Source organism: Vulpes vulpes, chromosome 13 (genome assembly GCF_048418805.1).
Source record: "Vulpes vulpes isolate BD-2025 chromosome 13, VulVul3, whole genome shotgun sequence".
In the NCBI taxonomy this organism is placed as follows: domain Eukaryota; kingdom Metazoa; phylum Chordata; class Mammalia; order Carnivora; family Canidae; genus Vulpes; species Vulpes vulpes.
The window spans coordinates 90,270,509-90,294,035 of NC_132792.1; the positions used below are offsets into that span (position 1 = coordinate 90,270,509).

A 23,527-nucleotide genomic window follows, 5' to 3' on the forward strand; every position below is an offset into this window, starting at 1 on the left:
ACTGCTGTTATTTTGAACTTTGCAGAAATGATGCCCACAGTAAAGATTCTGCTTTGTGTGAGAGAGAAAGAGGATTGATTACCTGGTAAAAATTCAAACTGCTTTGTGAGAGAGATTGGATTACCTGGTTGTCAGCAGGAGGGCCTCCCCTCTCTCCAGCCTACAACCCACCTCTGAAGCTTTCACACCATTTTCCTGTATAACAGAGAGAAGGAAGGAAGGTAGCACTAAGAGTGGGGGAAGGAGACCTGAACTGCTGCTATTGTAAAAGCTGGTGAGAGGCAGGGAGGAGGTGGGAGAAATACGAGGGGTGGAGCCTGGCGGGTCTAGATCAAAGATGCAGTTGGCTTCCCAGCCTTCACCTGCCTGAGGCTTTGTGGAAGCAGGACTCTGAACCCAGCCCAGGTAAGGGGTGGGTGTGTAGAGGTGGGTTCCTTCTATCTAACATGCAACAACATTTATTTGCAGGCCAATCTGCTTTGCTCTAAAGCTTTTTAAAGAGTTTCCTCTTTAGGTATTTATTTTTACTAAATTGAGAGGTGAAACCCAGGCTTAGCGATATGCCAAATAACTTGCTTGAAACTTAACAAATTCAGTTGTCTTTCACCGACACCCCTGTTGTTCTGAAATACCTCTCAATGCAATGCCAAGAAAAAAAGCATTTTTATTATTTTTTAAAAAATATTTTATTTAGGGCAGCTGATGGCTCAGCAATTTAGCGCCGCCTTCAGCCCAGGGCCTGATCCTGGAGTCCCAGGATCGAGTCCCACATCGAGCTCCCTGCAGGGAGCCTGCTTCTCCCTCTGCCTGTGTCTCTGCCTCTCTCTCTCTCTCTCTCTCTTTCATTTATAAATAAATAAAAATCTCTTTAAAAATTTTTATTTATTTATTTGAGAGAGAGAGCATGAGCAGGGGGAGAGGCAGAGAGGGAAGCAGACTCCCCCACTGAGCAGGGAGCCCAACTTGGGACTCTACCCCAGGACCCTAAGATCATGACCAAAGAGCCTAAAGTAAGACACTTAACCGATGGAGCCAGCCAGGAGCCCCCAAAAAAGCATTTTTAAAAAAATTCAAATGCAGGGGCACAAAATCTTTTTTTTTTTTTTTTTTTTTTAACAAAATCTTGACGGCCAAAATTGTATGGGCTTTGACAGAGAAATGAAGCCCAAGGACATGTTATTGACTTGTAGTTGAGCTCCAAACGGATGAGAGACTAATTCAAAAAAAGAAGACTGGATGTTATCTGACCATTCACTCTCGAGGTGGTGATACAATCTTGAGGTATAAATATATCTCGGGATCCCTTGGTAAGGGACGTTGCTTTTTGTAACTCAAAAGTCCCAATCCACTGTCAGAGTCCCGACTGGTATTACCCAGACCTGTTGTCTGAATGCCATCTCTCTGGACAGAATATGATGCACTTACTAGCTGCCTTACTGATAACAGAATTCCCCTAAACTGAAGTGTGTCTTCCGGTTACTTCCAGCATCAGGCCACCAGGTGTTGATTTACATAATCACATAAATGTCGTTGCAAAGGAGCCTAAGAACCCTCCCAATTCTCCATTGGCAGAGATTGAGTTACAAAAAGGAGTAACACCCCCCTCCCATACCTGGATGCAGGTTGGACGTTGTGACAGTATGATCAGAGAAAACGCCCCTCAAGGAAAACATGCTGTTGTGTGAACCCAGTGTGCAGACATAGAAACAGGAAGGCTGAGATTAGAGTCTGCTTTACAGTTCTTTTGATGTTTCCGGAGCCAACTCGGGAAGCCCGGGAGGCTCTCAGGGAGCTGATCAAAGGTACCTCGGCAGGTTCAAGTTAACATGGACTTGGCGAATCAGGGCAGCACCTGCCTGCGAACAGCAAAACGTTTCACCAAATAAAGCTAACCTTTTAGGCAAGCTTGGAGGTAGCAGTGCATTATAAAATGGGCACAAAGTTTTTTTTCCCGCTGTATCTTGGGTCTCTGAAAGGGAAATAATGTTCTGCTCTGTTTTCTTTGCTTGGAGGTATTTATTATAAAGCTGACCCTTGCCCCCTGGTGTATACCATTTTAGACCTCTGGCTCTAATCAGCTTACATGGCCTTGTTTCCAAAAAGGTGGTATTTGGGGGTTGGAGGAGAAAAGAGTGGAAAGGCACTGTCATAAATCTTCACTTTCTATTTAAAATGGGTGTTACTTCTTGAAGCTATGCCTTCGACCTAGGGCAGTCCCTCATCTCTATTTGCGGAAATACAGTTTAGAAGACTTAACTTTTGTACATAAGTAATTTAAAGAAGTAGCACAGAGTAACAATAGATACCAGGTTGAGTCTAAAGTTTCTCTGAGTCAAAAAACAAACAAACAAACAAACAAACAAAAGAAGCCTCATCCCCAAAACAGACATGTACTAAAAAAAGGTAGTGGCCTCAGGGTTGCAGGCTCAGAAAGCTGATCCTTAGAAAGGGAAATGAGATGCACTGAATCAGAGATTAGGTGTTAAGACTTACACAGAGAAGCTACAAAACAGATTTCTCGGCATTGGTGAGTTCCTGATTTCAGGCCCTGGCTAGTCATAGGACTTAGGAAATCAAGAAGATGTGTCAGATCCTGCAAGTCAACCTGAGAAGCAGACATGGCCAAAAAGTAAAGCAATGGGGGATGGCAGGGAGTTTGATAGACAGCAGAAAAATAAATAGAGGCATTTAGAAAATAAAACTTGTATATATATGATCATCTGACCATCAAATTTTTATTGAACAACAGTATGATAAAAGTGGGATGATTCCAAGTGGTTTTGTTTCAGGCATAGTGTGTGGAAAGAGTGGGAGCCCATAGAATCACCTAATGAATCGCAAATTTTTTGTTTTAAAGATGTTATGTATTTATTCATGAGAGATACATATAGAGAGAAAGGCAGAGACACAGGTAGAGGGAGAAGCAGGCTCCATGCAGGGAGCCCTACGTGGGACTTGATGCTAATTCTCCAAGATCATGCCCTGGGCTGAAGGCAGGCGCCAAACTGCTGACCTACCCGGGCATCCCATGAATTGCAAATTCTATTAGCCGATAATCACAGATGAGTTAAATTTGGATGATGAGTGCCAGTTTCCTTAGCTACATAATGGGAATAACATCTCTCCCACCAGGGTTGTGAGGACTGAAAGAGATATGCCCATAAATGGTATGATAACTAGTAAAATACTAATAAAATAAGTAACATAACGTGTTCAATAAATATTGTTTCTTTTCCTTTCCTAATTAAACTCACATTTTTCATTGCAATATTTGGATTTACAGATGATACATTTATAGAAAAAATTACAATCGGAAGGACTATTGATTAGAGAATTTAAAATAAGTAATGTTCCATATTGTGGAGATTTATGATATGCATAAGCAGGAGGGGAAAAAAGTGTTAACTAATGTAATACATATCAGCTTTTCACAGAATCATTTGAGTAAATCAAATTTCAAAACAAAAATCATTGGCAAGAACTTTAAAGCAATAAAACATTAATGATCAGATAGGGTAACAAGTCAAAAGGTAATGACAGGGTTTTTTTGAAAGGCATATATTAAAAGTTAAATGACTGCTTTTTGCTTATCTATTTATAGTTTCTGCAAGCTCTATACTCACATTAAAACTATAAAATATCATTTATAAATTCATAAAATTATATAAAAAATATATGCAATACTCTGAAACAAGGTGGAAGAGCTTATGATCCTAAAATTCTTATGATATAAGATCATAAAACTGATTGATCCAACCAAATGTGAATATATTCAAGTTTCAGTAATTTAATTTATAAATCAATAGTTTGGAATATTAAAAAAAGAAAAAAACCCAAGCTCGCAAAGCTTCCTAAGGTAACAACTTCTCTCTCATTCCGTCTTTTTTCTCATTCCCCTTTTTTTTTTCTTTTAAGATTTTACATATTTATTCAGGAGAAACACGGAGAAACAGGCGCAGAGCATAGGCAGCAGGAGAAGCAGGCTCCATATAAGGAGCCCGATGTGGGACTCGATCCCAGGATTCCGGGATCACACCCCTAGCCAAAGGCAGACGCTCAACCACTGAGCCATCCAGGAGTCACAGTAACAATGTATCTTCTGAAATCCTTCTAAGGTTTCATTTTCCTTACCTATATGTTATTAGTCAAATGTCTGTAAATATATAAATATAAATTATATATATCAAAATATCTAAATAAATTCTATAAATATATATATATAATGGGATATATATATATAAATATATATATATATATATATATATATATATATATATATATATATTCTAATTCTGAGTGAATTCCTATCATGGAATTTGATTTCATTTGCAGGTCAACCATACAGCACTTCAAAGGTTGTAATTCTAGTGGGGTCTATAAAACATTTCATTCAAAAAGTATTTCCTGGGATCCCTGGGTGGCTCAGTGTGATCTTGGAGTCCCCGGATCAAGTCCCACATGGGGCTCCCTGCATGGAGCCTGCTTCTCCCTCTGCCTGTGTCTCTGCTTCTCTCTCTCTCTGTGTGTCTCTCAGGAAAAAATAAATAAAATCTTAAAAAAAAATCAAAAACTATTTCCTTGACATTTAATGAGACCCTTGTAGTACTTATTGCTGCATTCATCATTTTATCATACTTTCCCCATTACTAGCTGTCCTCTTATGACCATCAGCCATAAATTATTGCTATTTCTTTGGTCACAAAGTATCTATTGAATATTTTTTCAGTCTTTGAATCATAAAACTCATCTAGGATGGGCAGTCTGTTTTCAGTAGGAGGTCAAGATTTGACACATTCTTCTCTTAATGAACTTAATGTGACCTAAAACCTGATTTCTGAACATCGCTTTTTACTCTCTGGCCAAGTCTCCAAAGATGAACTTTATTTTTTCATTTAATACAAATGCATGTTTATCTTCCTGCAGTATTAGGTCTACTTGTCAGTGGCTTAGTTTTACATGGTACAAGGACATGGTACAAGGTATGTATACTTCAATATGAACCCAGTGTCAAATATCAAATTTATTTAAAACTCTAATTGACAAAGTTGACTTAGATGATAACTCTACATCAAATTACTTTTTTTTTTTTTAAACCAAAACTGTCTGATACCTCAACAAAAAGCAAAAGAACACTTTTTTTTAAGGTTTGGAGAAAGAATGAATGGCTAACCCCTAGTTTTCTCCTTATGTAGAAAAACTGGCTAATAAGCAAGCCACAGGTTTTTGGTTTGGGTTTTTTTTTTTTTTTTTAAGCTTTCCAGGTCATTCCAATGTGCAGATAAACTTGAGAGCTCTTGATTTAGCATTTCAAAGTAACTATAGTAAAATTCTTGTTTCTAGTCACAGTGGAGTCATTTCTCTTCAGACTAACTTCCCTACAGAGAATAATAAAATGTCAACAAAAAAATTAAACAAAAAACTAATTGAAGGCCTGGGGAGTGACCAGCAGCAGGTAGAAACTGGAGGGTTGTTTGACCTAACAGAAGCGAACTTTAAGGGGTAAGATGTGCAGATGTGGCTTGATGGCCAAGGGCCCCCTTCCTTCTTCTGAAGGCAAGAGTGGCAGAAAGCTGAAGCCTCAGTGGCGGGAGGTGTTAAGAACAGAAGTGGAGTTGGCGGAGCAGATGGAAAGTTAGAAGAGGAACCCTGCAAAGGAGGGAGCAGCAGAAGGAGCAGACCTCCAACTTGGAATCTAAACTCTGTCCCACTCCTTGGTCCACTTGTGCAGGGAGATCCCAGTGGGCTCACTGAGAGGCAATAGTTGGAAGCTGAAAGAACTGATCAGACATTTGAGCTACTTTTTACTACAGGGAAGACAGACTTTGAAGTTTCAGTCCAGCCAAATGAACTGCCTGCCGAAACAAAAATAACACTCTTCAGAGGAAGGTACAGAATCCAGAAAATCCAGAATCCTTTTTACTTTTTTTAAGATTTTATTTATTTATTCATTAAAGACACACACACACACACACACACACACAGAGGCAGAGACAGGCAAAAGAAGCAGGCTCCATCCCAGGAGCCTGATGTGGGACTTGATCCTGGGTCTCCAGGATCACGCCCCAGGCTCAAGATGGCACTAAACTGCTGAGTCACCCAGGCTGCCCCAGAATCCTTTTTAATGTATCATTTATAATGTCCAGCACACAATAAAAATATCATTAAACAAGCAAATAATAATAATAGTAATAATATGACCCTTCCTGAAGCAAAGTGCAGTCAAACTGACTGATTATGACATCTTAATTAACAAATACTTTAAAACAACTATTATAAATAGCTTATAATATACTTGTAATTAATAAACTGATGAGGAAATGTCAAAAGGGTAATAGAAATGATTTAAAAAAGAACCAGATGGGAATTATACATGTAAAAAATATAACTGAATGAAAATTCAGGGATCCCTGGGTGGCGCAGCGGTTTGGCACCTGCCTTTGGCCCAGGGCGCGATCCTGGAGACCCGGGATCGAATCCCACGTCGGGCTCCAGGTGCATGGAGTCTGCTTCTCCCTCTGCCTGTGTCTCTGCCTCTCTCTCTATCTCTCTGTGACTATCATAAATAAAATTTTTAAAAAAATTTAAAAAAAATTAAAAAAAAAAGAAAAAGAAAATTCACTGGATGGGCTCAATAGCATTATTAGAGACAGCAGAGGAGTCTGTGAATTAAAAATTACTTCATACAGGGGTATTTGGGTGGCTCAGTCAGTTAGGCATGTGCCTTTGGCTCAGGTCATAATCCTGAAGTCCTGGGATCAAGCCCTGTGTTGGGCTCCCTGCTCAGCAGAGTCGGCTTCTTCCTCTGCCTCTGCCCCTCTCCTCAACTCATGTGCACGCTCTTCTCTCTCTCTCTCTCTCTATCAAGTAAACAAAATCTTTTAAAAGAAATTTCTTAATACAAATTATCGCGATGGAAAAATAAAGAGAAATAAGCTCAAAGAAAAACAGAGCCAGGGGCATATAGGACAATGTCAGATGATCTAATATAAATATACTGAGGTTCTGCAGAGAAGAAAGCAGAAAACAAAATTTAAATAATGGCCACAATTTCTCAAATTTGGTAAAAACAAAACATCAACTTACGGATGCAGTAAGTTCAATTTCAAGCAGGATAAGTAGAAAGAAAACCATACCTAAGGAGTCATAGTCAAACTGCTGAAATACAAAGATAAAAGAGCCAAAGAAAGACATCACAAAAAAGAGAGCAATGAGACCATTGATGTCTCATCCAAAATAATGAAAGCCAGAAAACAAATGCCTGTAAAGTGATGGAAAAAAAAAACAAAAAGCAAAAGCATCAACCCAGAATTCTATCTTAAGTGAAACTGTCCTTCAAAGATGAAAGTAAAATAAAAGTCATTTTCAATGAACAAAAACCGATGATTTGCACAATTCTCAAGGAAATTCTTGAACCTGAAGAGAAATGATAACATGTCATTTGGATCCACAAGAAAGAATGAAGAGCACCAGAAATGATAAATATTTGACAAAAATAAGACTGTGGGCAGCCCAGGTGGCTCGGCGGTTTAGTGCCGCCTTCAGCCCAGGGCCTGATCCTGAAGACCCCGGGGTCCAGTCCCACATGGGGCTCCCTGCATGGAGCCTGCTTCTCCCTCTGCCTGTGTCTCTGCCTCTCTCTTTCTGTATCTCTCATGAAGGAATAAATAAAATCTTTAAAAAAAACAAAAACAAAAGCAAAAAAAAAGGAAGAGTGAATGAACTATACTGTTGCAAGTTTCCATATTTTGTTGGAAGGAAGCTGTATAACATTAACCCTGAATAGATTGTGATAACTTAGAGATGTAAATTGTAATCCCTAGAACAACCATTAAAAAAAAGTGTAGTTCACAAGCCAAGAGAAAAATTAAAATGAAACAATAAGAATAGTCAATTAACCTGAAAGAAGGCAAAGAAGAGCAGAGGGAGAAAAACAAAAGCCAAAAATGGTACACTGAATCCAAACATATAAAAAATTATACTAAATATATATAATACTGTATGTTAGCTGGAATTAAAACTAAAACTTAAAAAAAGTAAACAAAAATTATATTAAATATAAATCAAGTATATACACCAAGTAAAAGGCAGAGATTGTTAGACTAGAAAAAAAAAAGCAAGACCCAACAGTATCCTAGCTAAAAGGGAAGAACTTTACACTAAAACACAAATGGCTAAAATAAGTAAATGAAAAAAAAGATCACGTAAATACTAAGCACAAAATTCCTTTCTATTTGGCTTCAACATTGATAGTTATGTAGGCTCTTACATTTGGCATCCCAATCAGTATTTACCTGGGTTTTTCTTTTAAATGGTTTACATTTATTACACACCAGTTATTATTATCAACCAGACTCTATAGTAACCTCAAAAGGGGAAAAAAAATCAAATAATAAAACACAGTTTTGGAGGACCTTTTTTTAAACCTTTGGACTTCATTTGACCTTTGACATTCTTCTAAATCACTCATATGATTCCTTCTCTCCCTCTGCTATGATTAACGAAACATTTTAACAAGGGAAGCCTTTCAGGATTTGCTGGTCTCCTTATCTCTACTCAAAGAATCTCAGCCTTTGATCTAGCTATTAGAGCAGGTAATGAGTCTTAGTCATCTTTATTTCACTTATATTTGCTATTTCTTTCCTTTTACTGGCTTTATTTATTTTCTTGGTTTACATCTATTTCTGTGACTCTGAGGGGGGAGGCCAGCCCCCTCGTGGTTGAGATGCCTTTCCACCCGTCACAGCTAGAGCACACCTTTTACCTCACTTATTTTTACTTACACCTCTTACTTTTCCTTATCAGTGTTGCTTTTCTATTTACAAGGCTTTGAGTTTAGCTCTTTCTACAGTAGGGACTTTAATAGGTTTACAAAATTAGACAAACTTCAATTTGAAAGAATTTTTCTACATTCTTTCAGCAGTACCAAAGCTCTGAGGCTGCCTCAAACATAGCCAGTTGATAGCTGGAGCAGGGCTGGAAAGAACATGACTGTAATAACAAAGAAACCTCATACTAAGCATGACTACAAAGAATGGTTTTGTGGCATGTGACAAATCTGGTCAACCATGTAAGTGAAAGGAACACCACCAATTCCCTTCTGGCTATCCTGGCTTCATACGGAACTGTCTATCCCAACAAACTCCACTTGTGTATGGCACCAGTTTTCACCAATGTGACCTTGGAAAATAAACCTTGTACACTAGCAATCTCATGGCAGACAGAACCCCATTGTCTTAATCACTTTTGATAATGTTTTAAGAGGCGATTTCTGTACAAATTCATACCATATTTGAATGGAGAGGCATAACCTAACTGTAGCGCCTGATAAAGGTTATTTTAAAGGGTAACATGAAGGAGGGAAATACAGAGAGACCACTTGGGTTGTTTACTTCTGAAAACTTAGGCCATGATCAGGTGCTTTGAGACCTTTTTTCAACACTGGCCAGGTCTTAAAATATGCAGGACAGATCACCAAGGGTTTTAGTGGTTAGCTAAACACTGATGGAATGATTCATTTCAATTTGTCATGCAGTTTTAAGTTAAGATTTAAGGGCCTGCTTATGCCTCCTATCAAGAGTAAATATCACACATCCTGTTTATACGTACTGGCTTGTTGTCCACGGTTCTTCAAAGAGCTGGTGACACCCCCCTAACTCACACTCCACCCTACCCCCAACTTCCTGCTCATTCAGTGCTATATTCCTACTCATTTTCAAGAAGTGCCTCCCTCAACAAAATACTCTGCATTACAGTAAATTTTAAAGAAAATACTTTATTATGTCATGAAAAAAAGGCATCAATCAACTAGATTCATACTTATTTGAAAAAAATTGAAAATTTATTAGACAGTATGTGGGCATCCTGTTCCACATGGGAATGAGAAGATGCTATACGTTCTCTAAGTATTGCACAGTCTGGAAAAAAAAAAAACCAACAAAAAAAAAAAAGGGAAGGGGAGAGAGAGAGAAAAAAAAAAAAATCACATGATCTTGGGAACCATCTCACATTATGAATAATCTACCAAGAAACATTTAAAAAAGAAAACCCTCTGTTTCTACAGTAGCTTTGAGTTTATAGTTCTTGGAATGACTGTATTCCATTGAAGACATCTCAGTAACAGGAAGCTTCACTTTAGCAATCCCATGTGCAAATATTAATAAAAAAATATATAAAATAATGCAGTTTGTCTCTTGCCATCACCCCGGCAATCATAACATTTGTGAAAACTTTTCTTCTTGAAAATGGGTTAAGCTGTTAGTTTAGCCTGAAGCTCCATTTCTGCAGCCCTTTTGAGTGCAACATCCACTAGAAGCTGAAATCCACTAAAATCCTGGTTGAGGTCCGGTGGAGTAGGGGGAGGAGTGTTGAAAAGACCACTCTGTGGATTTGTACTTGGTCCGGATTTACATGTGTCCTCTGGGTACATGAGGGAGGTGTCTGTAAAGCTGCTGGTTGCTATCTGCTGTATATCTGTGTTTTGTCCCACACCAACTGGCTGGCAGAGAGAGAAAGGCATGTCTTTCAATGCAGTCACAGTGGTATGACAAATCACTGATGGACGAGCCAATATAGATCCTGGGGATGACGGCTTCGGGGACAGTGGCCTCCCGAGGGCTGGGTTTGGTCCAGCTGTACAGGAATGAAATGGGCTCTCCTCTAGAGCTGGTATGAAGTTTTTGATGCCCATTGCTGACTCCACAGAGCTCGCTTCAGAAATCTTGGCCCCACGGCGGGAAATTGTGAACTGATTTGGATCTTTGCCATCCTTTCTCAGCATGTCTGGGAGGAGCCTGCGGCGCGCGTTGATGAACCAGTTACAGACCTGAAATCAGATGGGTAATGTTTTAACGCTCAGCAAACCCAGCAAACCCATTCTGAGAACCTACCGTGGGATGCCTAATTGATCTCTCTCTTTGCATTAAAGAAGGCTTGAAAAGGCTTCTCGGAACTTCCAAAGTTATTTCAAGGTATTTGAGCTCAGCCAAGAAAGAGCTATTTCCTGCCATAAACCTCCTACTCTTCTAATACAAATTCCCCCTTTTTAGCTCATCATCCTTAAGCCTTTTCATGGGGAAGAAAAGGATAAAAATTCTCAAATGTCTGAAAATGATTTTAGGGAGGGGAGTTTACCCTTTAATGCTCCCGTATTAACCTATTACCTACTGCCCCAGCATTCAAGTTAATCAACTACAGGAAAACTTTTCCTGGATGAATAGGGCCACTCCTCCCAGTTACTGATTTTTCCCAGTTCAAATGACTGTGTCAACAGACATAACAAGAATTACCTCACTGAAGTCTGTCCTTGTTTAAATATCAAACCAGTTTCCTGGGCAATAGAGGAAGATTTAACCTCCTCTTTATGTTTGGTGCATTAAAAAAGGCTCTCTTAGGCCTGAAAGGAAATGCTATTTGACAGATGACTGTCAAGTGTTTCTGTTTCTCTAAATAGCCAGTTATTAACTTTTAGTACTATAAAATTTACAAGAGAAAAATATTCTTTTTTTTTTTTTTTTTTTTGAGTGGGGAGGCATCTAATGATCTGATATTACAGGAATGCAATAAAATGACTTTGGGAAGCAAAGGAAACAACGCACATGCATACACCTCAAGTTCTTCTTCCTTTACCTGTAGTGTAGACAGGTGTGTTTGCTGGGACAGTAATGCTTTCTCTTGCTCTGAGGGATAGGCATTGTATCGGTGCTCATACAGCCAATCGCGGAGAATCTGAACAGATTCCTTGGGCAGGTTGCCCCTTCGCCGTCTCTTGCCTGCACCAGCAGAGGAGGAGAGGTCCAGGGGGATGTCCATGTTGTCATCATCCTCTGTCTCACTGCCTGATGCTGCAACGACACCTAGGAAAGGACAAAGGCCGGCCGTCAACCACTTTTATCAGGGGAGCACCTACTGCAAAGCTTATCTCTTCTGACCATTCAGTGTATAACCATATTGTCTTAACTCCTGAAAGCCAAGCGAAGGACCACAGTTCTCTCTTTAAGTCTCAGAGCTCGTGTCAAATTCTCTAGGGTAATCTGACTAGTAGCACATTATAGATTCTCAACCAAGTGTCAGAAGCCCTTTCATACCCACTTTCCTGTAGAATTTAACTTCTCACATTCCTTTTGAGTGATGCTCGGAAAAGTCTAGTGCACCAGAAGAGACACAGCTGTACCCAAAGTGAATCGTCTGTCACATGTGAAATAGTAAAGGTGCTAGAGCAGATGGAATATATCTAACAACCTTCTCTTTGAGGTCATTGCTAGCTTAGGAAAGACAACCCAAGTGTCCTAAGGTACATTTTAAATGCTACTCTTCCTTCTTCCCTTGAAGGTTTGAAATAAAAGGGCAGAGTCCACACTTAACCCAGTTAATATTCTTTTTCTTTTAAAGTAGGGTCAAGGCCCACTTACAAGAGGTTAGAACTCACCACCCTGAGATCAAGACCAGAGCTAAGATCAAGAGTCGGACGCTTAAACCGACTGAGCCACCCAGGTGCCCTAAGCCCAGTCACTATTCTAAAGGTAAAATACAGGTCAAATTTTCCTGCCAACTCCTTGGTCATTTTTTTCATTCATACATTTATTCAAAACTAGACACCTACTTTTAATGGACAGCACTGGTCATTTTTTACTAAATACAACCACTGAAGTTTTTTTTCAGTTTCATTACACAAAAATATTTTTCTACTCTTAGTACTTAATTCAGAGGTCAAAAGATGCTGGTACTGAATAAATTTTTAAATTTCTATAAATTTCAACTGGCAGTTTAATCAGAACCTAGAATACTAGATACCAAGAAGTAGAGTTCAGTCTTAAATTATTACATGACAAAGAAAACTGAATTTGCACCCCCAGAGGAAACTCTTTTGTCTGTAAGTACTTTAATCCCACCAGAAATTTTAAGAATTCACAGCCATAGGGAATATCTACATCACATATAATAGACTGAGGTCAACAAAAATTCAGACTAGGCCCTTTTAACATTTAAAATAGAATTCTGAACTTTAAAACATTTAAATTACAAATGCTATAAACCCTTCCCCCTTTCAAAAGGACAACTGGCAACCCTGAATGACTAAACAAATATATTCTCTATTTTGAAAACAATCTCGAATTTTAAAATTGTAAATGAATTACAAATTATGGCATGCTTGAAAACGCCAGTATTTCTATAACAAAAATTAAAATAACAATAAACTGAAAGGTATGCATTCTTAGCTTTGTTGATGCAATTCAGTGGCTTACCTCGAAAAAAACCAGAATATTCTACATAGTAATAAACCATTTGATCCATTAAAAATTTTTTTAACACTCAAAAAGCTCCTCATCCCAAGATTTGTTGATGAGCTAGTTCAATTGAGCCGGACTTTACTTAGGAACACATTTTTAGTTTTGGACTGCAGGGGGCAGTGCCGGAGGGAGTGTCCACAGAGAAGGCAGAACTTTCCAAAGACAAAGTAAAGCAAGTTCTAACAAAAGAGTAGGATGATCTTGCAAATTCACTTTAGCTCAAGGCTTAACAAGTACCCATCAATAAACCGCACAAGAATCCTAAGTTTTAACCGTTGTTTATTTGATATTCCCTTCCCCGAAGATTGCATGAAACTGCTTACAAAAAAAAAAAAAAAAAAAAAGTCTTTATAAAAAGAGGCGCACTTAAAACTGAAAGTGCTTTCACCATAGAAAAGATGAGAAACTTTTAAAACCTCTGTGGAAATTTGAGTAAAGAGCTATTAATAAAATGCCTTCAGAAATTATAAATGAGTTCCTGTTTTACATTTACTTTGATAAATAAAGAACTTTTTAAAATGTGTCAAGTAATTGAATGACTAAGGCAAATTTGAATACAGCAATTTGTTTAAACTCTTCAACGCCTGAAAACCCAGACATTCTTCTCCAGGCTATAATCCCCCTCCCCCTCTTTCAACTAGAGAAGTGTGAAAATTTCCTCATGCACAGTGAATTCCCAACTGTAAGTTGATAATAACAAAGAGTTTGAGACAAACAAACAAACAAAAAACCCCCGAAGCCTGCCCTTTGATCTGCTTGCTTAGTTTGACAAGAAGCCTGAGCTCTCAAAATAGGTTAGCCACACACAAAAGTCGGTTTCAGTTAAGCAACACCAAAGTGCAGTGCGACTTCACTCTGTTCTCAGTCCATTTAAATAAATGAATGCCAGGCTTCTGGACCTCTTAACAAATATTTCCAATATGTGCACAAAAGCTGAAGCAACAGGAAGTTAAGACTTGAAGTTCCTTGGCCACACCAGCTGATATTTCACTGCAGCAAACCACGTTTGCTGCTGTCAGGACTGTTTTCATTAAAACTCTCCCTCCGGATTGTGGCTCAGCTCGGAAAAACAAAAAGACTTTTCCACGTTACTCATTTCCTATTGTAACAGAGCTTTTGAAAAGTTTCCCGGTTACCACTTGTTTCCAAAGGTCCTGCTCTGCTTACACTTAAAAGGGGAAAAAAAAAAAAAAAATATGTGGTGGGGGGGGGGGGAGGGGATCACAAGGCTCTTTGACTCCATCCACATACAAGGAAATGTTTAGAAAGCCACAAGATGGCCTGGGGATCCCACGGTTCTAAAAATCAATCTTTTCCTGATAGGAACTGGGGTTGGGGGCGGCGAGGGAAGGCCAGAGGCCGTGGCTGTGAAGTTGGGACTTTTAGAAGAGCCTGGAAAAGGATCTAGAAATAGGAATAATCGAAGGAAAAGCTGAAGTAGACCATCAGGAAAAAGGAAACCTGGCCTAACCAGTCTCCTGATTAGAGTATCTCCGGAGATGCCCCGGGAGCCGTGGTCAACATCCCAGGCACAAACTCCAAGGTGCACTTGGCTGGACCCGGCCGTGGAGCAGTTCTCAAGCAAGAATTGCAAATTGTCAGAAACTAGGGGCAAAGAAGACGTCGGGGATTTTCCTCCCTGAATCTTCTTTGCTGGTCTAAAAGCCACTTGTGGGGTGGGATCTTTTTGATTATCCTCCGCTTTCTCGAGGCCAGACAACGATGATCACAAACCACGCTTACCAAATCCCGGGCCCTCGAGTGCTTTTGTTTTCAAGGAAACTTGAAAAGATTTTCACAGACTTATTAGGCAAACAGTCCAACTCCACAAGCCCGGCTGGGCTGAGCTCCTCCCGGCTCCTGCGCTGAGCCGACCCGGAACGCGGGCCCGCTCCCAGGTGGTTTCAGGGAAGCGGCGGGGAGGCAGCCGCCCGGGCGGGAGCACGGCGGGGAGGGAGGCGCCCGGGCGGGAGCACGGCGGGGAGGGAGGCGCCCGGGCGGGAGCACGGCGGGGAGGCAGCCGCCCGGGCGGGAGCACGGCGGGGAGGGAGGCGCCCGGGCGGGAGCACGGCCGGGGAGCTTTTGTTCTTGCGAGTTCCTGAGCCTGCACCGAGCTCGCCCCTCCAGCGGCACCTCCCGAGGACTTCGGGAGTTTCAGATTACAAGGAGAAACGAGAAATGGGGCCGTGAATCTCGGGGGTCTGCCCACCCTCAATAGTATTTGCCGGGAAAACCTAAAAAGGGAAAGAAGCCGGGCAATCTCAGCAGTCTCGGCTCCCCCGCACAGGCTCCGAACCAGTCGCAAAGTTTCCCTTCCTACACGTCACCTTTCATTGTTTCCAGGAGTCGGCGCTCGGTAGCAGGACCTCGCGCGCCCGGGGCCGCTGACCCCGAATGTCCCCACCCCGCGGCCGGCGGGTCCCAGCCTCGTTCCCCGGCTGGGAGGGATGAAGAGAGAGCGGGAGGCACCCCGAGGGGGGAGGGCTCCGGGGAAGGACCGGGGGCGCTGGAGGCGGGGGGGGGGGAGACGAAGAGAGCGGGGGAGCGCCCCCGGGGGCTGCGGGGGAAGACCAGCCGGGCTGGATCAACACCTTGCCCGGCGCAGCCCAGACAATGGGGGGAGCCCGCCCCCGGCGGAAACGCAGCTTTGCTTGCGGCTCCTAAGAACCACTCTGCAAAAACAAAACCCCAACTGGACGCCGTCAGCAGCGCCAGGAGGGGGAGGACGCCTTCCACCACGGATCCAGACCCCGGTGCAGGGCACGCGGCCTTGCAGGCGCCACCCCGGGCGCTCCCCGCTCGCGTTCCTCCCCAGCCCCGTTACGTAGCCGAGCCTCTAAGCCCTCACATGCTCACGGAGTCCTCCCACCGACTCCGATGAGTGCCCCAGGTCTTGACGTTTTAATTTTACTTTCGCTGGGGAGGCACGGGCTGAGAAGCCCCGCCAGAGAAGCCACCAGCCCAGAATGAAAGGGAACAGAACTCCAAGGTGAAGAACGTGGCCGAAGGGACCCCCTCGGGTAGAAGGCTGCCCCACTAACAATATTGGGCTCCTAACTGCATGGGCTGGAGGAGTCTGAAAGAATGTGGAGTTACAAAAACTCCGGACGCTCCTGGGCATGCGCAGCAGCTCCCCCCCCCACCCCCCGCCGCCCCCGCGCTGCCTTCCCCGAGCGATTAACTTCTGTTTTGAACCACTCCACATAAATCACAACAGAAAAGCCAACTCTGGCTCGCCACGGAACGTTCGGGGTACCTCCCAGCCAGGGACTCAAAAGTTTTAACTTCAAAAGGGAGTTAACTTTTTTTTTTTTTTTTGGCCTTTCGTGGGGGTGGGTTTCTTGTTGTTGGTTTCTCCCTTTCTGTGTACTTTGTTTTTAAACCAGACTGACGGCAAGTTTTAGTTGTAACGCGTCCAGGACGCTTCGTGGAAACAATGACAGACTCGCTCTGTGCACTTACAACCAAGCCTGCTTGTCACACTTGGACTCATTCGGACTCCACGCCGCGGTAAGCGGCTCGCCCTCCGTCCTAACTCTCCATCTCGCCCCAAATTCATCGTGGGAAAACTTTGAGGCTGGGAGTTTCTAAAAGTCTTAACTTTGCAAGGCCACCGACGCCCCAGGGCGGTGTGGGGGCCCGAGCTGCATTCCTTCGACCGTGAAAACACCCCATCCCCGGTGAGGAGGGTGCCCGGGCCCAGCTGCGGGGGAGGGAGTGGGGGCCCAGGAGCCCAACTTTCAGACAAAGGCGCCTCCGCTCCGCAGTCCCGGCCGCCCCGGGTCCCGGCCCGGAGAATCGGGGTGGCGGTCCCCCCCCGCCCGCCGACCCCGGCCCCCATCTCGGCCCGCGAGGACCAGCTAGAAGCCACGCGGCCGCCCCGCGGAGCGTGGGGGTGTCGGCGGAGACAATGAAACTTGGAGGCGCACAAACAAGGCGCTGAGCGTGTTTCTTGACAACGTGCCAGCAGCGTGGAGAGGCCCGTCTCCCCACAACAGCCCCTCGTGTTGTGTCTAGGAGGAAAACGGCAACTGCCATTGCAGACGCAGCCCCAACAAAGAGAAACGGCCGCGGTTCCTGCCCGAGAGCCCCGGGGCTGGAAAGTCCACCAAGTCCCTCTCGCCCCAAGCCCGGCGGGGCGCGGCGAGCACGTTTCCCCGGGACCCGGGACCCGGGACCCGCGCCCACGGCGGGCACAGCCCACGGCGGCTTACCTTTCTTGCTCTTCATTCTGGAGCTCCCCGTCCAGCGCGAGGCGATGCTGGGGTCTCGAGGGGCCAGGAGCGGGGGCGAAGGGGGCACGCGATTGTCCTCCTTCCCCGCCGACTCTCCCGTAACTTGTAGGACGCGCTCCAGCCGTTATTGCTAATCCAGGCGCTCGGATCCCAGGCGCCCGCTCCCCGGGCGGGATCCAAGTGACACTTGGGCTTCCTCCGGCCGGGATCTTCTGGCAGCCGGCTGGGGGCTCTCCCTCGCCCAACTCGCTCCCCTCCCCTCTCCTTTGTTCCCCGCTCCTGCTCGGCGTACCTCGGCGCTGTCAGAGTGAGAGAGGCGAAGAGGGAAGGTACAGGAGGTCCTGCCTCCGCCCCCAGCCGCCCGCCCCGTCCCCCTCCCGCCCCGCCGCTCCTCCGCCCCTCCCCCGCCCCTTCCAGGCCGGGAGGACGGCACCGAGCGCTCCGGCCGCGCGGCCGCTCTCCGCGCCTCCCCGGCCGCTGTCACCCGTCCCTCGTGGGGGCGGCGGAGCCCAGAAACTCGAGCCTTCCTCCTTGCGGCGCGCACGCCGCCCGCATCCCTCGCTCGGCGGCGGCGACAGCAGCCGAGCGCCCGGGTTTCTCCTTTGGGCCTTTCTTCCTCGGGCTGGCGAGGGTGCGTTTGGTTAGGAAATTGCAACAGATGGAAAAAGGCTGCCCCCTCCTCCACCCCAGGGAAGAAAAGGCTCCCCTCTCGTTTTTTGACAGCTGCCCCAAACTCCACCGTCCCGGCTCTAGCCGCAGGAGAAGACAGCTGCTTCTGATTCAAGGGGCGGGGCACCGCAGGAAAAGTATTCAGGACAAGAACCAACTTCTTCCAGAATGCGCGGCTGCCATTGACACGCGGGCGCGGCGCGGCGCACCCTGCTCCTCCGGGGCTCTTCCTCCAGCGGCGACGGCGGTGGGTGGGGGGAGGAGAGCGAGACACAGACACCCCAGGCAAGTGTCTGTTACCCCGGGCTAGAGCTGCGAGTTCCGGGCTGGATTGCAAGGCAGTTTCAAAATCTAACACGTTGCGGACAGACACTTGTCATGCTCACATGCTCTTTAAAAGTCTCAGCGTGGGGACTGCCCGGGCGCGCGCCCGCCCCGCTGCAAACACTCGGCCCGAAGCCCCCGCCCCCTCCCCCCTCCCGTCGCCGCGGGCCCAGGCAGCTGCCGCCCTCAAGGAAAGGGGGCGACCACACGGGGGCGGGGGGCTGCTCCACTGTTTCGGTAAACAGTCTACTTTTAGGACTTAGTTAAGGGACCCCTTCTCCCCCTCGCGTATTTCAAACAGAAACTGGCCATTGAGTAAACACATGTTCCTGTTGGTTTATTTTGGTTGAGAGTTGGGGCTCCAGCAGGAGTTCCCTGATGAGCACCCGGGTCAAAGACCAGACGCCGTTTGGCGGATTTCAAGAAGCGCCTGCCTCCTCCCCGCCCTCCCCACCAGGTCCAGTTTTCTCGTGTGTGTCTCGTTGTTTTGAAGTAAACGAACTGTCGCATGTCACTGTAAGACTTTCCCCATCACTTTAAAAAAAAAAAAAAAAAAGAGCCAAACCGTAAATAAGCCTAGCAGAGACGTCAGCGCCCGAGTCTGCCTCCAGTTTCGGCTCTGTGCTGTTTTTGTTTTGCAACCTCGATGGAGAAGCCGGCAGGAAAAGCTCCGTGGAAATAAGGTTAAACCCGAGGAGGACTCAGGCAGCCAAACGATGACTAACTAGACTTTGGAGCCTCTGTTTTAGGATTACAGCGAAAACTAAAGCCAGAAGCCAGCCTCCCACCCACTCGCCGCCCTAAAAAAAAAAAAAAAAAAAAGACACCCCCGCCTCGAGAGTGAATTAGGGTTAGAGTTTACAAAGCTTGGGTGGTTTTACCAATTACAGGACCTAAAATGAATAAACAAGGAAAAAGGCGTCATTCTAAGAAGGCTGCAACCTTCCGACTTTTTCTTCTTCTGTGGTTCGCCGACTGCTCGGCACCTAAGGGAGCACACATCTAAAACGGCAAAGGAGGGGGCAACACGGTCCTGGGGGAAACCACCAGCCGGGAAGCTCCCCTGCAACTTGCTGGAGCGAAGTTCCTTCCCCGGGCCTGGCTGGAGATGAATCAGCTGCTGCGCCCCAGCGCCGGACAGATGTGGGGCGGGGCGGGGGGGCCGCCCGTTGCAGGGCCGCGGCGTTCTCGCATTTGAAGGCTTGTTTGTTGCTGGGATTGGTGGCTCGAATCCGTTGGGGAACTGGGAGGAGGGAGGGGGGAGGAGAGACGCAGGGAGGAGGAGCCGGGGGCCGGCTGACGCTGCGGCTCCGAGGTCTGAGTGGCAGGAGCCCCGTCTGGCCCCGGGCGGTTACTGGGGAGACGCTTTGTTTGCTAACTTCGAAAGCGGCTCTCGGAGCCGCGCGGCCCTGCACGCCTCCCGGGCGGCTAAGCCCGACCCCCAAACGCTTCCTTCTGCGTGGTTATCCTTGGCCACGCGGTGGCTCTCATTGGGTGCACAAAGGTATCTTTTTCTTCGTCTAAGAGGACTTGGCTAATTACCGCGATTCTCAGGCAACCGGGATGGAAACCGAGAGTCGAAGCGACTTTACAGCTAGAAAACAAACTTTACGGGGGAAGGAGGAGGGGCGGGGGGGGGGAATTAAAAGCTTCTTTCAAATTGCGAGGAGGAAAAAGAAGTCCAACTTTAAACCCTCTGGCCGGAGGGCCGGCTTGATCCGGCCAGGGCTCACCTTTTGCTCGAGCGAGCGAATCCTATCCGAGCTGTTATTAAATCTGATGAGATGCTCCAAAGAGGAACACAGGCACCGTTCAGCGTGATGGCCTTTCCAGTAGCTACCCCACCCCACCCCCACCCCACCCCACCCCCCCCGCCCAAGGCCGGTCCCAAACTTGTTTGGAGCTTTGGGTTGTTGTTGCATTCTGGGAAGAAAGTGCCTGGAGTCTGCATAACACTGGGAAGAAAAACAACCAAAAAGAGTGGGCTCGAAAAACCAGCAATGGCTTAGGATATTTTTTGTTTATTTGCTTTTCTCAAGGTGGAAAAACAAGTTTTAGTTCTGGCTCCGTCAGTCCCTTCATGTCTCAGGCAGGGCCTATTAAACTGATCCAGTGACTTTTGAGTTTTCTTTCCAGGGCTGAAAGAAATGATGATACCGATTCGCTTTTGCCACCTATTACTTGCTGAATTCAGATGAATGTTAAGTTGGAAGGATATGGGAGTAAAGGTGAGAAGGTGCTTGGTGCTGGAGAAGGCGGCTGATAAATATTTTCACCATTATTTATTTTTTTCCCTCCAGGCACACATAGTTCCATTTGGTGTCATCTTTTGAAGCTGCCTCAAGGCCAAGAAAAGACACAGAGTTGTGTAAGTTAAGTTTACTCTTCAGAGCCTGCAAACCCTTCAAAGGCAAAAACCCAACAAGGAACTCAAAGGCAAATAAGCCAGGAAAGTGTGTTGATGCGTACAGTATATATATATATATATACATACATAATACATACTAGGTCTCTCAAGTGATTAGAGAATGTATTTATTTCATTCATCTACTGGACAACCATTGATTAAGCATGATTTCCCTCCAGCAAGAAGGATGACTCACAAGGTCGCTGGATCCCTTTTGCTTCTAGTCTCTGGGGAGCAGATACTTTTATAAAATATGCAGACTGCCGGGCTCCAAACCCTGCACAAGGATTCCACAATCATCTTTTCCCATCTCAGGTCAGAGGTCTTGGGCTGCTTGAGGAGAAGCTGGCCATTGTCTTTCCAGGGGTCTGGACTGCAACCACGGTCTTGTGGAGATTTTATCCACCCCATCAGGATTACTCTCCTCCTCTTAGTTGCATGAATAATGTAACTGGTGCTACTACTTTTGTTTGTAATCACTTTCCTCCTGGCCTGTGCTTCCTTTCCCAGGCTTTTCCTCTCTGTAGTCCAGTCCTCATTGCTCTTTACCTAGAAGGGGTTTGGAATCAAGGGAACAGAGCAGAAAGATAATTAGGTGAGCACAGCCTTTCTCCTTCTATTCTCAACAGCATATGTCTATATTATGCTTCCCGGTTTATGAAACAGTTATTTAAATTACCTCATACACACACTGTAAGGTGGCTTATTTTCTCCCCTTAAAAGTCGAGATAAATAACAGACCAAATCTAACAAAACTAAAAGGTAGGAAACCAAGTATTGGACATAGATATTTGGCTTTATTATTATTTTTTTTATTTATTTATGATAGTCACACAGGGAGAGAGAAAGAGAGGCAGAGACATAGGCAGAGGGAGAAGCAGGCTCCACGAGCCCTACATGGGATTCGATCCCGGGTCTCCAGGATCGCGCCCCGGGCCAAAGGCAGGCGCCAAACCGCTGCACCACCCAGGGATCCCAGATATTTGGCTTTAAATCAGGTGATCATTGTTATTCTTTGGGGAGAGGTCCATTGGATGTGGAAGGTGGTGAAGAGTGGAGACTCACCACAGATGATGCACTGGGGCCTCCTAAACAGGTGGGGGGTGCTCTAAGATCTCCCTCCTCTCTGAAATCTACGATAGTTTTACAAGAGTCTGTCTTCCAATCTGCCTGCTTTTTGTACTCCTCCCCTTCCCCATTTTTAAATTTAAAAAAAGGGGGGGGGGGCTGTTCTCCAAAATTCAATAAGATAGCCATACACTGTGAAACATAAAAGATCCTTTAATTGCCCCCTCACTCTCCACAGGGGCATATGTATACTACACACTAAAGTAAGGAATTTTTCATTGTTATTTGTTGTTTTCAGGTCTCCTCCACCAGGAATAGGCCCAAGCCTGGCACTTTTTCGCCAGTCAAAATGTGGCCTAAATGTCCCCTCAGAGAAGTCTCTGACCGCCTGACCTGAATTCAGGTATCCAGCCCCCCAGCCCCCCACTGCCACCATCTTGCTCAGAGTTTCTCAACCACAGCCCTGTTAACCTGTGGACCTAGCTAATTCTTTGTTGCCGGGGCTGTCCTGTACATTGTTCAGCAGCATCCTTGGCTGCTAACCAGTACTTGCCAGTATTACCCTCCCTAGCAAGTTGTGACAAATGAAAACATCCCTAGACATTGCCAGATGTCCTCCAGAGAGGGTGGAAATAGCGGCAGGGGGAGGCAGGGATTACCTCTGGTTGAGAACCACGGATCTAGCTCAACCCTTTCTTTATTTCTTCCATAGCCACATTTTAAAATTATTTTGCTGTTTTTTATTTGACTATTAACTTGTTTATTTTCCTTTGACTCCCCTACTTTTTTTTTTTTTTTAAGATTTCATTTATTCATGAGAGACCTAGAGAGAGAGAGGCAGAGACACAGGCAGAGGGAGAAGCAGGCTCCCTGCAAGGAGCCCGATGTAGGACTCGATCTCGGGGCCTCGGGATCACTCCCTGAGCTGAAGGCAGACACTCAACCACTGAGCCACCCAGGCGTCCCTGATTCCCCAACTAAAATGTATGCTCATTATTAAATTTTCATGCACTTAGCACAATGCCTCACACATCATAGATACCAAATAAATATTTATTAAACAAAATAATGCATGAAAATGAGACTGTAAGAGGATGTATCTGTTTGCTCAGTCGGTAGACCATAAGACTCCTGATCTCAGGGTGCTGAGTTCAAGCTCCACAAAGAGCTTACTTTAAAAAAAAAAAAAAAGAAAGAAAGAAAGAAAGCAGGAAGAAAGAAAAAAGAAAGGGAGACTGTAAGAGTCATTAATAAGAAGAATACAATCCTTTGTTGACTATAGCATGCCAGACAGCATGCAAACACTCCACTTTTTTAGTCTTATTTATTTCTGAAAACAACCCAAAGAAGTATTCCTTGATATTACCCCATCTGACAAATGAAGTTGTAGGAGTCCGAGGAAGTTAAATAATTTGCCCTGTCCCTCTGATCCCTAGTCAATGATCCAAACAATAATGATTATGCAATTTGCTTTTTTCACTTATGTAACACTTTGTTTAGTGATGAGTATTCAAATAGTTTCTAGTTTGTAACTGAAC

The 23,527-nt window shown here is 44.9% G+C and overlaps 1 protein-coding gene and 1 long non-coding RNA gene across 3 annotated transcripts; one reads left to right on the forward strand and one right to left on the reverse strand.

Moving 5' to 3' along the window:
• Positions 1–9,752: 9,752 nt before the first annotated feature.
• TGIF1 (TGFB induced factor homeobox 1) lies at positions 9,753–17,634 on the reverse strand. The gene is made up of 3 exons (XM_026005886.2): positions 17,501–17,634; positions 11,626–11,852; positions 9,753–10,822 (listed from the first exon to the last, which is right to left on the reverse strand). Exons 1-3 carry the CDS (start codon positions 17,514–17,516, stop codon positions 10,247–10,249), a joined length of 819 nt encoding a protein of 272 aa, XP_025861671.1. The 5' UTR covers positions 17,517–17,634; the 3' UTR covers positions 9,753–10,246.
• Positions 17,635–20,132: 2,498 nt separating this feature from the next.
• On the forward strand, positions 20,133–23,004 carry LOC112925223 (uncharacterized). 2 transcript variants are annotated; one of them, XR_011996734.1, is made up of 3 exons: positions 20,133–20,882; positions 21,432–22,392; positions 22,791–23,004. It is a non-coding gene; the product is annotated as an uncharacterized lncRNA (long non-coding RNA). The 2 variants fall into 2 exon arrangements; XR_003236047.2 differs by lacking the exon at positions 22,791–23,004 and having other exon boundaries at positions 21,432–21,516; positions 22,288–22,763.
• Positions 23,005–23,527: the final 523 nt, after the last annotated feature.